This window comes from Terrapene carolina, unplaced genomic scaffold (assembly GCF_002925995.2).
Source record: "Terrapene carolina triunguis isolate 2854851 unplaced genomic scaffold, T_m_triunguis-2.0 Scaffold232, whole genome shotgun sequence".
In the NCBI taxonomy this organism is placed as follows: domain Eukaryota; kingdom Metazoa; phylum Chordata; order Testudines; family Emydidae; genus Terrapene; species Terrapene triunguis.
The window spans coordinates 618218-634771 of NW_020664583.1; the positions used below are offsets into that span (position 1 = coordinate 618218).

A 16554-nucleotide genomic window follows, 5' to 3' on the forward strand; every position below is an offset into this window, starting at 1 on the left:
CAGAAGCCATCTCACAATGCCCCTCACTGACAATACAATCGGTACAAATGCTCCTGGTGAGGATGCACACCACCGACACAAGGAGCTAAGAGCGCACACACACACAAGTGATTTTATAACTGCAGTGGCTGTATGCCAACAGAACTTAGGTTGACATAATTTTGTAGTGTAGATATGGCATTAGGCCCAGCCTGCTTTCTTCTCAGGCAGTATATGGAGAGGGGCTGCTTCCCACCATGGCAACAAGAGCCAGAAGTTCTACATCCCTTCCCTAACTACTTGCGTGGGGCTCTGTGCTTCACTGTCTGTGCCTTTCAGCTATTCTCAGGTGGCAGTGAGTATCATTTCAACTGCTAGCTAAAAACAGCTGGTTGGCACAAAGCACCTGCGTCTCCTCCTCCACTAAGGGCAAGAGGAGGTAGTAAATTTTACATCATTTGTGCATGGTAGGGCACCTGAAGCCTGGATTAGAAGCTGAGGCATGAACAAGAAACAACATGAAAGGGCGGAGTGCTTGTAGGAGAGAAAAAGGCAAGGAAGCGAAGGGACCAGCCCAAGCTAGAATAAGAACGCTATTAAATAGTTAACCCACCTCCCTCTTTGCTTTCATGTATGCTCTCTTCATCTGTAACCACTATTCTTCATCTGTAACCACTATGCTTTTTTCCCCCCTGACGAGCAGTCAATTCTGCAATACACCTTGTGCAGTAGATAAAATACTGCTGATCTTGTCCATGGATGGCTTTATTAAATGTTTCCAACTCTAAAAGACTATAGTTCTGGAGGGGGTAGGGGGAATTAAGGTGATGCATTATTGTGACTATTAGTATTGCTTCAAGTACGATAGTTCTACATCCCACATAACTCACCTGGATGTGGTCTTTGTAATGCTGCATTTTGTCTTCCATTTCCTTTTTACACTGAATGTACTTTTCATTGTGGTTATCCAGTAAAGAATGCATTGCTCCTTGTTTTATGATAACTTTTCTGGATTTTTGCAAAGCAAATGGGGAGACTGAAGGCAGGGGAGGTCTTTGAATAAACAAATCCTCCTTAGTTAGGGGAATCCCAAATTCCTGACTCAAGACTGTGATCATTTCTGCAGAGGGCAACAGACCTCTCTGAACGACATCCCTTAACTTCTTACTGTGGCAGAGATAATCAAGCCTACAAACACAAGCAGACAGAATACTTCTGTAGATTATCACAAAATGTACCAAGTTTTATTCTGATCACATAACAAGCATTAAACTATTACTCATGAAAAAACACACAGTTCTATCTTAACATCTTCTTGCTAAATGAATGGGGCACTTCAGTTCACTTACACTGGCACTTAGCATGACCCAACTGGAAAAAGGCGGCATGCTAAGGATTTATCAAAAACTACTAACGATATGCTACAAGAGGTCCTAAGGGGAGAGACTGAACAGTGACTTAAAAAGTTAGATGTTGACTATAATTTAGCTAGAAAATGGGTGTAAATAGTAAAGCTGTATTAATTGGACTGGTCAGGTATTCATTGTATGATAAAGCAAACTCCCTTTACAAGATTGGTATATGACCTACATTCATTGTACACTGAAAGCTAACTCAGTGCCAAGTATTCTCTTTTATCTTTAACACCCATTTCCTGACTACCTCACAACACATGCGTAACACCACGATTCATGCCACTGCTAAATTTGTCCCAGAGAGTTTCATGGAAATTGCACTTGCTTACTGCACACTGAACTTGGCCTTTGATTTTTAGAATTATCCCACAAAATGTGTAACTACAAAATTAATGAGCACTACACACAAGCATTCTCACTCTCTATATACACCCGTATACCTATATACACACACACAGACACATCAGACAGGGCCAGATCCTCAGTCCCTCGAGTGGGGCACAGTGGACCTTAAAGTTACTTTAAGGCAGCATCTGAGGATTGGCCTAGCAAGCCAGCTCTACTCCGGCTCCACTTGGACCCCCACCCGAGAAAAAGGATGTTCCAGGGCTGGGGAGGGACAAGGAAGTGGAGAGCAGGATGGGAGAACATTATGCCCTCTGGCAGCCTTGGCTGGAGGAACAGCCCCTTCTGAATCATTTTCTGCTGTTAGGCCTTGTCTACACAAAGTTGCACTGGTTTAACTAAAAGGGGTTTCAAACCTGATTGAATTAAACCCCTATGTGGGGTTCACTTTATCCTAAGATGATTACTTATCAGCTTAAGCTAAATTGACATAAGACAGGTTCAAATCAATTTTGAATGCGTGCACATAGGGCTTTCCACCAGTTTAACTAAATCGGTTTAAAAAAACATACTGGAGAGCAGAGGAAGCAATATACATCACACACGTTTTGCATAATATAATAAAGTGACTGTTTTCCAAATTGACCATAGCTGTTACTTTCTGTGCAAGTTAGACAGCGAATTCCCTATTGTATGCAATAAGAATTATTAAACTAAAGTAGTAAGGTTATTGTCAAAACTAGAGACAGAGTTTTGCTTATTCTTTTGTCCATATGCTTGATTTTGGACTGAGGTTAAAAGTTATCCTTTTAGCAGGTTGAACATTTTCACACTCTAAAAATTTAGAATTGTAAAATCACTGCAATGAGTATATTTTCCTTAACACTGTTTCTGAACAAAATATATAAAAACTAGTTGATAACATTTAATCACACAAATTACAACTGTTTTAATGACTCAAAGGTTTTGCCAGAGTTTCTTTTTTATACTGATGTTTCAAAACATGTTGTTAAACAGAGTTAACTAGTATGTCCATCTGATGTACTGAGAAGCAGAAGTTTCAATAATGGATGCAGGAAACTGAACTATAGGATGACTTGAACACAATACAGTAGAATCCCGATTTTTATGATCTTATGTACGACCTGTTATAGGAACAATTTTTTTGCTGCTGAAGTTGTCATTCTGCTGCCAAATATAACTTCAATCCTTCAGTCAACATTCAAGCGCCTGTAAAGGTTTGAAAGGACTGAGAAATTTGGTGACAAAAAAAAGAGATGCAGTACTCCCAAACTAATAAAAGTCAAGCACACTATACATTTGTTACTATTCGTTACGTAAACCATCAATGACCGATTAATACATTAATTTATGTGCCATATCTACTCTTATTTTGAGAGTTTCAATTTTATAAGCTCTTCAATCAGTTCACGAAATAGAGGTTCTACTGTACATGGCAGCTATACCTGACTCCAGACTTTATTTGCATCCTTCTAAGATGCTCTCTCTGAGTTTATGACAGCGAGTACTACAGAGCATATTGACTTTCCTGCAGCTCCACTTCTCACTAGCACAGAAATGACAGCTGTATTTTAAGCCACTCTGACCACCATGTTTCATACTGACAGCCTTTCAGACATTGATTTCCACTGAAGGAACCTCAGCTACAGTTATCAAAAGCACTGCATAGCTGCTGCTCCATAAACCTGGGATAATTTTTCCCATAGAAGATAGACCATAATAAAGTTGCTTCAAGACACAAACTATTACGCACCTATTATCAGCAGAATTTTTCAACATATATAGAATATGCACAGTTGTGTTATTCCCTGGCTCAAATTTTGACAGTTTCCCAGGATTTTGTCCCTTTGCAGTTTGCTGGCAAGCTTCGTTTGAGGAGATGAAATCTTTTTAAGGACACTGAGGTGACACTTAGCTTTCAATGGAAGTGCTCACTAAATTCCTTTCCTCACTTATTGGTTTCCCACAGAAAACATATACAGATATAACAAATTTTGGCTACATATATAAAGACAGTCTTCATAGAGAAAGGACTCAGGACCTTCAAAAGCAAAACTACAGCCCTTCTACCCCTTGAGCTAAACTCCAATCACTGTCAGTAAATAACAGGCTCTTAAAAATTTACTTGGCCAGCAAGTAGAGCAGCAGTTCCCAAACTATGAGTCATGACCCCAAATGGGGGTCGCACCATTAGCAGATTGGACCTGCGACCCCACAGGCCAGATTTGGCCTGCAAGGTGATGGGGTCTGCCCCAGAACGTGCCCAAAACTTCACCACAAGTGCCGTGCCAGAAGGCCACCATTTTGATCTAGTGGTGTACACAAGGTTACGCTGGGTGGAGACCACCATTTTGTAAAATGTCAGCCTCCGGGCCTGGCATTTGTGGAGCAGGTGAGGACATGTTGGCTGTACTGATGCTATTTTATCATTTGCACCATCCGGCATCTAGTCAAGAGACTTGAATCCAGAAGATCCTTATCTGTGGACAGCGGTCTTAACATAGCATCCTCTCTGCTTGAGCTGGTAGCCTGTGCTAGCCTTTTCTGAGATGGGAATCGCAGCGGCTTGTAAGCTCCTTAAGGCAGAGCCCATGTCTTCTTTTATGCCACCCTGAATACCCTGCAGGCATGCAATAAAGAACCATTGTAAGTCACTGTTTCTGCGCTGCCCTACCATCACCACACAGGGTCTTCCTAAGTCCTGGCCTCACTTGCTTACAAGTGAATTCCTCTTTCTGATTTGTGATAAGAGGCACAATGGACTCATTTTTACGCAGAGTATCTGCTTCAACCTCCAGCAGAGAGTCTAGCGATGCAGTTCTGAACAGAAAACAAGAGTGCAAGAAACATGCTTGCAAATCTGATGAGGCTTTCTTGGAATATGGCTTCACCAGTGTTTTCGTCAAGAACAAAGAAAGGCCGAAATGCCTGCTATGACACACGGTGTTATCTAGCTAAAGCAGGATGCCTCATAACCCTTCACAAGTGCTCAGTGTCCTCTGGCTGCCCTGCTGGCTGGAGCTCTCCTTCCTTCTCCTCTCCAGCTGCCCTGCTGGCTGGAGCACCTTCTCCCTTCCTTTTCCTGGACTGCTGCTGCTGGCTGGAGTGTTCCCTCCCTGGACTGCTGTTGCTGCCACTGCTGCTGAGCGCGGGGTGGGGGGGCCTTGCCGGCCGCCCCCCCCCCCCTCCCCACCACCTCTGGAGGGAGAAGTCGGGACCCCACCTTCACCATCGTTGCTACCACCTGTGCGGGGTCCTTCCTCCTGGCTGCTGGGGTTGCTGGAGCTGCTGCTGCTGCTGCTGTTGCGTTTGTCCTGTTGTTGAGTGGACCATCGGCTGTTGGGGGAGCGCACAGGACTCTGGAGACCACTGTGGAGGGGGCCATTCAGGACTGAGTAATTTTCGAACTGTGCTCTAGTGGTGGGGGTCTAGACTGTGTCTGTGGGGACACAGGGGGTGTGGCGTGGAGCCTGCCCCCTGGTCCATCTGTGTCCCCCCCCAAACCCCCACCACCACCGTTGCCCCCTCCACCACCCCCACAGGCCATTTACCATCTGCCTCCGCTCCTGCCTCTGGGACTCTGCTGCTCTCCTGGCCTGTCGCGCCCTATTGCCATCATTTAGGCCTGCAGCAGCAGGCAGCTCGCACGTTGCCTTTTGGTGCAAGCGCTCGTGGGCGCACCTACCCCCCCACACCCTGGACTGACCCCTTCCCCTTTGCACCAGGCCCTCCAGCTTTGCCCCTTGCTGCCTGCCCCATTTGCCCTCTGTAGCCTTTTGCCACCTCCAGCTTCGGTTTGTTTGCCTGTCCCGCCCCTTTCCCTCTGCAGTTTGGTTCACTTGTCCCACCCCAGCCCTACAGTTAGATCTTTGGTTCCTCTGCCCCATTCCCAGCCTGGCTGCACCCCTTCCTTCGTGCCCCTCTTGCCCTGATTGACCCCCTCCCCTCGTGTGCCCATGCCCCCTCCCATGCGCTTGTGCCTCCCACCCTGTTTTGGTTAATCACTGCACCCCCTGATGTTATTGTGACCTTCCCTCCCCCAGTGCAGCTAGAGGAGCCGGTGTCGGTGACTGCCCCCCCCCCAAGCCTCTAAAGCCCCCCAACCCCCCCCTCCCCTTTCGGCGCCCTCCTCCCCTGCCTGGGGAGGAGCGGTTGACCTGCTTTCCCTCCCCCCCCCCATTTTTCTTCGGTGTGTTTTTCCCTCCCTCCCTGTTCATTATGGAGGGGAACACGGCGGGCGAGCCCCCCCAAGTAGGCCCTGCCACCCCTCCCCCGCCTGCCCCCTTAGCCTCTTCCTCAACCGTCGCTGCCAAACCACCTGCCACCGCCCCCGCTGCGGCAGCGGCGGGCGACGGGGTGACCTCCGCTGCTGCCACGTCCCTCGCCCCCTCCGATTCTGGGGGAGCCGCCCCAGCCGGCAGGAAAGGCCAGGGCAAAAAGAAAGGAAAGAGCCCTGCTAAGACGACTGGGCCCTCCATGGCAGGGGCTGCCCCCACTGCCGCGGCCCTGCCACTGGCCGCGGCGTCCCTTCCCGCTGCTCCCTCCAACAGCTTTGCGGGTGCCCATCCCCCGGCCACCAGGGCGTATGCCCAGGTGGCAGCGGCCCCCCTGCCTGCCGATACGTCATCTTGTCCATCCACCGCCTCTGCTTCCATCTATAGTGGCCGGGGCCCCTTTCCCACCTTGACTAGGAAGCACGGCGTCCGTTGCCGCCTGGTGCCCGCCTCGCCCCACGTGGAGACCTAGGTCCGGGCGTTGGTGAGGGTGGTGGGGCCCACGGCCATCGTGGCGGCCTCCAAAATGTATGGCAAGGTTGTCTTCTTCCTTGCCTCAGAGGCCGCTGCCCAGGAGGCGGTGGAGAAGGGCCTGGCGGTGGGGGGCGTGTTCGTCCCCCTGGAGCCGCTGGAGGACCTGGAGGTGTCCGTGTGGTCCTAACCTCCATTCTTCCTTTCCACGCTGGAGGTGTCCGTGTGGTCCTAACCTCCATTCTTCCTTTCCTCCCCAATGTCGCCCTGCTGCCTGCCCTTTCTACCCTGGGGAAACCAATCTCCATCATCAGCCCTCTCTCGCTGGGCTGCAAAGACCCCGCCCTCCGTCACGTCCTCTCGTTCCGCCGGCACGTGCAGCTCCAACTGCCGCCAGCGGCGCGTGGCAGAGAGGCGCTCGAGGGGTCTTTCCTGGTCCCCTATCAGGGAGCCCATTACCGGGTGCACTACTCTACGGGGGAGACCCGGTGCTACCTCTGCCGGGCGATAGGGCAAGTCCAGAGGGACTGCCCATTGGCCCGGCACGGAGGAGCGTCCGGGACCCCTGAGCCCCGGCAGGGTGCCGGCCCCGTCATCGCCGGCGCCCTTGGCTGCCCGGTACCCGGAGCCGCCCCTCCTCCTTCTCAGACCGCCACTGCTCCCACTCGGGCCCAAGGGGTACCTCCCCCAACATGCCCAGACGTTCACATATCCGGGCTGAGTTCCTCTGGGCGGCGTCCACTGGCTCCCTTAACACCTTTGAGGAGCAGTGGGCACTGTCCGGGGTTCTCTGCTCGGTGTCCCCATCCGGTTCCCTTCTTTTGACCCTTTGACCGCACTCCTGTCCCTGTTTTTACATTAGTTGTCCCCCGTAATTATTTGAGTTTCAGGCCCTGTGGATCCTCCCCTTAGGCTGGGGGGGACCAATTTAAAAAAAAACACCCTTCACAAGGAACACACAGGGAAACCAAGGTCATTTTTCCAGCGCTGGAAAGAAAAACTTTTGCATCAACAAGTGCAATTCAAGAGATCCATGTCCGTCTCTGACCACAGTCAAAAGGCATCATTTCAGGTGAGTGACTGCATTCGGTAAGCCAAGGAGCCTCACACAATTGGAGAGACTTTAATTTTGCCAGCTGCAATTGATATGGTGAAGATAATGTATGGGGAAACTGAGGCAAACAAACTCAAAGCCATATCACTCTCAAACAATACAGTGAAGCAATGGATTAAGGCAAGAACAGCAGATCAGGAAAACACACTGGTGGAGCATCTGCCAAACACGTATGCTTTTGCTCTTCAGGTTGATGTGAGCACTGAGGATTGTGATGCACATTTCTTGGCTTTGTGAAATACACAAATGCAATTCTCCAAGACATTCTGTTCTGTATCCCTCCTCTCGGACATGAGATGACACAAGGAATGTTGGATGTACTACACAAGTACATGCAATATAAAAATATCCCGTGTGATCGCATGGTAGGCTTTTGTACAGATGGAGCTCCCTCTGTCTATGGCAGGCCACAAAGCAGGTGTATGTGCCTTGGTAAAGAAAGTTGCTCTGTCTGCTGTGTAAGCTCACTGCATGACTCACGGAGAACAGCTGGCTTTTAAAGCTCTGAGTCCAGAGTTAGGTGAAGTTTTGCAGCAGATCTTGTCTATTGTGAACTACATTAGGTCTTAGCCTCTACACGTGTGTCTGTTTGCAAAACTGCATGAAGACACGGGGTCCGATCATTACATGTTGTTGTTCCATCCTGAAGTTCGTTGGCTATCAAAAGGAAAAACATCGGGACAATTTTTTGAACCAAGAGATGAGCTGCGTGCCTGTGGGATGGACTGCACAAAGAGTGAATTCATTGACTTTCTATGTGACCAAAGGAAGATGTGCTTTCTTGCCTATGTCACTGACATATTTGGGAAACTGAACGAACTGAATACGGGTCTGCAAGGAAAGAACACCCACATGCTTCAGCTGAGTGATTGAATCACAGCATTCATGAAGAAAAGTATTTTCTGGAAGAATAATCTATTGAAGACAAACTATGAATTCTTCCCACAGCTTTGCAAGTTCCTGGTTAATTTTATTGTTATTCAGCCTCCCACACAGGTAATGGCTGAGCATCTCAGCCAGATGGGGGAACAGTTTGCATTCTTTTTCCCTGACTGGGACATGACAAAGTGGGTGCGAAACTCCTTTCTTTGCAAGCCTAATGCCATAGAATTGCCAGCAGCTGAAATTGAACAGCTCATTGAAATTTCCTGGGATTGCTTCTTGCGAGGAACATATGCCCAGCTTATGGTCCCAGAGCTCTGGTTCACTGTCAAGAATGAATATCCTGCACTCTCAACACACGCCTTGAAACTGATAGTACCATTTGCGAGCATGTATTTCTGTGAGGCTGGATTCATCCCACATGTGCCAATCAAGTCTCAGTATCAATCTACCACTGATGTCACATTGGAGATTAAATGTGCAATGTCTCAAAGCCACCAGACTTTGAGAAGCTGTGTCGCAACATACTAGCCCATATGTCACATTAGAGAGCATTAAATAACATACTTAATATGTAAATTCCTTAGATCCCGTGGTCACTATGTTGCTTTGTTTTTGTCTAGGGTCACAGGAAACAGTAAGTCTCAAAATGGGGCAAAAAGTTTGGGAATCCCTGCAGTAGAAAGAAACAATCACATGCACTAAAACAAGTCTGATGCATCAAAGCCTGCATGTGCTATTGGCAGACACACACTGCAGTATTCAAGACTGCAGCAGCCACTTGGAAATGATACCCAATCAAGCACAATCGTGTGACATTTTGTATCTGAGTCACTCCTTTGTTGCAAGGTTACAAGAAGTGCAAAAAGAAACGTGGAAGGCACTAACAATGTTCTCCTCCTCTATAGCTGGAAATAACAGCTTTGCCATTTAATCTGAATGCTTATTTGGTGAGGCTTCACCATAAGCACTGTAGGTGAGCAATGTGGGAGTTTTATCATTTGAAAAGTCCTCTGAAAGAAGTAACAAAGGCTGGGTGCTCTCGCTGTCTCAGAGTGAAAATCCCCAGTCATTTCAGTGACAGCCAGGGCCGGCTCTACCATTTTTGTCGCCCCAAGGAAAAAAAAAAAAAAAGAAAAAAAACCCCCTCCCCCCCCCCCGCCCGAACTGCCAAAGCGCAAAAATAAATAAATAAATAAAAAGCTGCCCGGACTCTGCCGCCCCAAGAATGGACGGAATGCCACCCCTTAGCACGTGCCGCCCCAGGCACATGCTTGCTCCGCTGGTGCCTGGAGTCGGCCCTGGTGACAGCTGTGTGGATTTTAGTTCAGAAAATAATCTGAATGAGCCAGTCTATTGACAGCAGGAACTAAAAGTATCCACTTGCTCTCTTCAGCCTTCTAAGCACCTGAATTGCTTATTTCAAAGATGGATAAAACCCATTTCCTATTTTTCAAAAGCAAGGGGTTTTTGTGTGCTGATTTTGCATAACAGATGACTTTCTCTCCACATTTTTCACAAAAAGTAACATTTTATATTTGCAGCTACACCCTCACTCGCTCTCTCTCTGTCCAGACTGTTGTTATGCTTTCTAACAAACTAAACACACAAGTAACATTTGGGATACTCTGAGGCGAATGGGGGTGAATATAGCCATATGCTGCTGAACTGAGCCTGAAAGCTCCTCCCTCCTGACTGCCAGGGACCTGTGTTTAGAGCCTTCCCTGGCTTGTCTAAGTGCATGACTGGGCCTGTCGTCCTCAGCCTTGCTCCATTCCTTCACCCTATACACCTGTAGGAAAGCTAAGCAGGGAACAAACTCCCAGCCAGTGTTCAGGTGGGACATTGCACCTGTCACAAGACAATTTTATTTCCTTTTTTCCTATTCCATCTCTCCTGCCCCATAAGGAATAACTTCATGCCCAGAGAGGTGTGATTTCAAAAATTATTTGAGGGGCAGGAGCAGGTGGAGAGTGACGAACTGGCACTCTAATCCCCAGAGACGAAGCATGGCTCATTTGCATCGTGCTCATCTGCCGTATTCCCATGCCTGATCTCAAACCTAAAACTCACTCTCAGTCCAACTGACCTGCTTTCTTTGTGAAAGCAAAACCAAAGGCATTAATTGTCGTATCAAATATTCACACTATTTTGGTGATGCTTCAATTATCAGTTTCCTGACTACAAATCTAGGAATGGTCTCACCTGGACAAGGCTTGGAAACATGCCTGACGAACCATATCCCTGACATAAAGGAGAGGTTGTCTTGTTATAGAAGAGAGGGGTTTACAGAGGTGGATATGATACAGGATCGCTTCCAGGTCTGTATACAGGCGCTGATGGAAAGACAGCTGTGAGTTATATAATATATCCAACCTTCCATTTTCAGTTCTGTGAGTCCTGCAACAGAGCACCACAAGAGCAACGTTACAAAACCAGTCTATCTCATGAATCCCACAGTGCTGCAGCATAATCCCTTATGAAAAACTGTCTTGTCTTTGTTCTTGTAGATGGAACCTGTTGCCATTCTGACACTTTATGCCAAGTGTTTTAAAAGAACAATAACAACTTTTTTTTTTTTTGCAAAACACCTGCCATGAATTATTATAAAAAAACCCCACCCTCATATTTAACCACACTATGTAATATTCTGCAAGGCAGTTTACCAGAGTACCAAATTTACCCTTATTATAGTTACAAAAACAGTACAATATCAGTTACCAGGGTAGAAATAGAATCAGAGATTTACATGATCACAACAAGAAAGGACTTTTTTACTGAAATAAATCATTTCAACAATTTGAAGGGAACAAGCATGCAAAGAAAAATAAATAAATTAGGAAAGCAATTAACAATGTTTCTGTATTCCTTCAATGCTTAAAAAAAAGAAATGAACTCTTTTTAAAATCTGGAAATCTGAGGAAGACCCACATTCACTACAAATCCTGTAGGCGTTATATAAGTGAAAGGGGAACCTTTTAGAAAAGATTATAAATTGTACACAGTGTTTGAGTGTGTGTGTGTCTCTCTCTAAAAAGTCAATGTCCCCATTCATTTCGGTGAAATTTGTGTGGGGTAAGTAATCTGAACTTTCTAATCACAAAAGTACCCAAATTCTACCTGCAACCTTCTGAATATCCCCTGGTTTAAAAGTATCAGAAACTCACTGTGCCACTCCAGTTTGTATCTATGTGCCCATTACTACACTACAGTATTTGTGTTACTTGTCCAAAAATTCAAAGCGAAGAATACATCCTTAGCACTAAGCTGCCATGGAAAGAATTCTTATGGGCTCCATCCTGGATTGAAGTCAATGGGAATACTCAAATAAATAAAGATTACTCACATGAGTAAGGCAGGTTCAGAGTTGGAAAGTTGGAGTGGGGAGGCAGAAACAGGATCCAGACTTTTTTTACTTCTAGGACACTAACTCTAATCTAGACCAGACTGAGACTGATCCCAAATTGTTACCATTTGGTGGCCCACTTGAGACTATAAAACTCTTTTTAGTCCACTTCCCAGCACACAAATTGGGACATTACCCAGTTTCACGGCTTACACTAATTACCGTTAATCCTTGGTCTCAACCTCGGCAAACAAAAAACAAAATGTTTTAGTAGACAGCAGAGAGGCCAAGGATTGAATAGACACAGGGACTGAAAATTCAGCTACCCTACTTTGAGGTCAGGGGAAAATATGACAAACTCAAAGGCCACCAGAGAAAATTCTCATAGCAAATTTCAGAACTTATACAGGATGAAATATGAACACAAATATTTGTTTAGAATTATGTATTATGAGATAATCTGGGTAACCTGAGCATTTGAAAATGTATGTTATGAGAGCAGGAAGACAGAAAATAACAAACATTTTAGCCTGAGGGCCATTACTTTAACACACAGAAATAACACTCAGACTTCATGTGAAATACTCTTGAATGTCATTAGATTGCTTGAGTTTCCCTGTAGAAAGCCAAAAATCTATAGTCCACAGGGAAAGAATGATTTGGCAGGTTTGCTGTTGTGTGAATAAAGAGGAGACTTCAGTCTCCAGTGAAATCAATATACCACCTTCCACAAATACTAAATTCCCCTGGAAAAGATTTGCAATGCATTTAAAAGGTTGTATTTTAAGAGGGTTGCTGTCAATACTAATGTTCTTATAGGCAGTTTATCTTGAAAAGAATGAAGCAAAAAAAAAAAAAACTTTAAAAGTCCATAGGAAGTGATGTGCTTATTAAAAATATTAGTTACCATTTCTCTTAACATTAACATTTCAGTCCGGAGGATAAGTACAGTATATAATTGCAAGCCCTGGAGACTGAAATCCTTCTTGGGACAGCCTTGGCAAAATGCAAAATGTCAGAAAAAGAAGCTAGTCCACACAAGCTGTAGTACTTTTTTTCTGCATGAAATGGGGAACATACATGCACCCACACAAACCCCCGACCTTATGGACCTTCGGGAGAGAAAATGATACACCTCTACCCCGATATAACGCGACCCGATATAACATGAATTAGGATATACCGCGGTAAAGCAGTGCTCGGGGGGGGGGTCAGGGCTGCGCACTCCGGTGGATCAAAGCAAGTTCGGTATAACACGGTTTCACCTATAACACGGTAAGATTTTTTGGCTCCCGAGGACAGCATTATATCGAGGTAGAGGTGTACATTGTATTTTCACACACAAAAAATCCCCTGAAAATAAATTTTTTTAAGTACTGGGCAACGAATAAAAATGATTTAAAGTATTAAGTATAGTTGTGTGTACCTTGTCTCGTGGAACCTGTAGAAAATTGTAGCACATTTAAAAGACAATGTTGAGGCAAGAGCTGCAAGATAATTGAAATTACCTATAAATTTCCAGGTGTACCATATATTTGCACAAACAGATTTTGGATAAAATTTTCAGACGGGCCTAAGTGACTTAGGAGTCTAAGCCCCATTTTCAAAGGTGATTAGGCTCTTAGGCCCTTTTATAAATGTTACCACTAGACTCAGTATGGGTGCCTTTTTCATCTATATTTGGAGTTCATGACAACATTTCACCTGCCTGTGTTACACATCTATCATACTGTCCAAACAATTGCCAAGAAGGCATAGCCACTCTCAAGGGTTCTTTACATATTTTTAATTTTTTTTCCTTATACTCCTTCACTTATACTAATCTCAAGAAAACTTGAAATTGAAATATTTAATTACTAAATCTTATGTGTCTTCCATTATGTAGGTACATTGGTTTGTTATTGTACAATTAGTCAAGAAGAGAGAAAGAAATTCTAATTAACAATTCATTAAACGTGTTTCTACAAAAATTGTTATCAATGAAACAGATACCTGCCATTGTAACAGTGTGATGACATGATTTGATACACAGGAAATGTAGCTCGGCATCTGAATTAGAGATGGGCTCAAATAAACCGCAGATCCAAACACCCTCAAACTTTAGGGAAAGTTGGGTCTGAGTCAAAACTTTGAGCTCAGGCCATGTCTAACTTAAATGCAGAAGATAGGCAGGAAAATGGAAAGTTTAAGGAAACTTCTATTATTTAGAATTTTACTGAAGAAAATAGTGTGGTTTATACAAGATACATAGTAGCTTAAAGTGCCGTGTTGTAAATTTATAGTATTCTTCTAATCATAGCCCTCTGTGCATTGAAGGATTATCAGATAGCTGATAAAGATGTAAGGGTCAGTCTTCAGATTTTGACCCAGGCATTGGGTCAAATTCATATCTTGTATAACTCCAGAGACAACACCAGGGATGAAATCAAACAATTGTCTTTACAAAAGAAAAAAGAAATCAGCAACATTTTGTTTAAACCAGTTTAAATCTAGAGGGAAATAATTACTGAAAACATTAAACTATCTTACTTATCAAATTGCTGTTCCCACAGTCTCTTGATTGCTTTGTCCTTTAATCCTTCCAAGACTAAAAGATGAATTGTTCCATCCAGTATATGAAAACCAGTAATGATATCCAGCTCAGAAATTTCCTTGGTCGCAGTTTTCAGTTTGAAAGTAGCAAGAGCCATCTGAATTACTTGTAGAGGATAAGAATCCAGTTGGAGTGCTTCAGCATTAATTTCTGTAATCTCTTGCAGCAAATCATGTAAGCAAGGTGCATTATTGTAGTCAAAAATATAGATAATGCAACCATATGGGCAATCTGCAACTTCAGTGTCAGCAGTTTCTGCCTGCACACCTAGTGGCACAGCTATTTCAACTCTTACTTTCAGTACTGAGTCCGATTCTAGATAATGTCCCATAGGCAATGGAGAAGTCTGAGGGCCAGCCACTGATCCCAATACTCCCATCATTTTTTCAGTCTTACTATCCTTCTGGCAGCCAGGATCTGGAACTGAGCAGCTATGAATGGGCACACTGATATTCAAGTACTTTTCACCTAGCAGTAGGTCAGTTAGACTGACTTTAGCTACCCCATAGGGATGCCATAAATTGTCCTTTTCTGTAAATGGATTATAGGCTGTGTGTTTGTAAGAGACAAGACCCACATTACTCAGCTTTCCATCATCTAGCTCATCACCAAACAAAGAGGGTTTTTTAATGTCCTCTGCCATTTTTCTGTCCCGGTCATGAACCTCAATCTCCAAAGGTGGCCCTCTAAAATACTCACGCAATTCCCCAGGACTGATTGTCCCTGTTAGAATCACATTGACATCTTTAAAATAGATGTGAGTTCCATGGGTTTGCCCTTGCGTTTGATGAGGAGGGAGGTTGTGAAATTGGTATCTGCAGTATGTGGGAACACAGGTCGCCTACAGAAAAACCAAGGAAGAAATTGAAATACCTGTAGGGCTAACTTTTCCCTTCCCCTCGCCTTCCATCATACACTTTTCTAATGAGGAATGCTGAAAAAGCTCCTTTTGCAAACAGTCAGCATACAACTCCTTCAGTCATCTTATAGGGAGCTACTGGTGGGGACTTTTACACAACACCATAGCTACCAAATGCCAAATTCTGAAGTAGCAGAAATGCTGAGGGAACAGTTTGCTTCTGAAGGGCAAGGTCCTTTGGGAGGCAAACCGATACCATGGACCAAGGTCCACCACTGGGAAGTAGCTGTATCTGCACTTGCAGAGAGAACCATGAGGGGTCAATGCAGCAGCAAGTGAGCAAAAATGGCATGGAAGGGGCAGGACTAATGTGTGATGATTCCCTGGCTCCATTCAGACATGTTGTTTGCCCATCTGTAAAATGGGATCATGTGCTTTGAACTCTAACGTACCATTTCAGAGCTAGGTACTAGTGCTCCTGTGTAAACCTGGCACGAAGGAAAGTCTGACGTACCCTCTATCCTCAACAGCAGTGACTCTCCCCGAGCCAATGCCATGAGTTACTGGTGCAGAATACACTAGACTCTGCATTTTATAGTCCAAGCACAAACTTTACTAAAGTCCTCCAAGGCAGTTAGCAGGGCATTTTGTGTGAGGTTCCTCGACTTTAGAACTTACTCCCCTCTTGGTCCACTGGAACCTTATTAACCTTCAGGTACACTGAAAAGCCCATCTTTATTCTCAGGCCACTACAGAAGGAACAGGATGGGGACTGGAGTGGTTTATATTTATGAGTGGTCCTTTAGTACAGTTACTCCTCACTTAAAGTCGTCCCGGTTAATGTTGTTAAGTTGCTGATCAATTAGGGAACATGCTCGTTTAAAGGTGTGCAATGCTCCCTTCTAACATCGCTTGGCAGCCGCCTGCTTTATCCACTGCTTGCAGAAGAGCAGCCCGTTGCAGCTAGCTGGTGGGGGCTTGGAACCAGGGTGGACTGGCAGCCGCCCTATCCAGGGCCGGCTCCAGGCACCAGCGCAGCAAGCAGGTGCTTGGGGCAGCCAACGGAAAGGGGCGGCACGTACGGCTCTTCGGCAGCAATTCAGCAGCGGGTCCCTCAGTGTCTCTCAGAGGGAAGGACCAGCCGCCGAATTGTCGCCGAAGAATGAAGCAGCGGCAGTAGAGCTCCCGCCGAAGTGCCGCCGATCGCGGCTTTTTCCCCCACCCCCACCCCCACCCCTTGGGATGGCAAAAACAT

The 16554-nt window shown here is 45.4% G+C and overlaps 1 protein-coding gene across 1 annotated transcript in view; it reads right to left on the reverse strand.

The window, feature by feature from the left end:
- KIAA1257 (KIAA1257 ortholog) overlaps window positions 1–16554 on the reverse strand; it is a 75025-nt gene that overhangs the window by 16940 nt on the left and 41531 nt on the right. Inside the window, exons 11-13 of the mRNA XM_029912571.1 lie at window positions 14377–15281; window positions 10707–10901; window positions 870–1167 (exon numbers count right to left, since the gene is read on the reverse strand). Of these exons, the coding sequence (XP_029768431.1) occupies window positions 870–1167; window positions 10707–10901; window positions 14377–15281 (1398 nt within the window). The remainder of the gene's footprint in view (window positions 1–869; window positions 1168–10706; window positions 10902–14376; window positions 15282–16554) is intronic.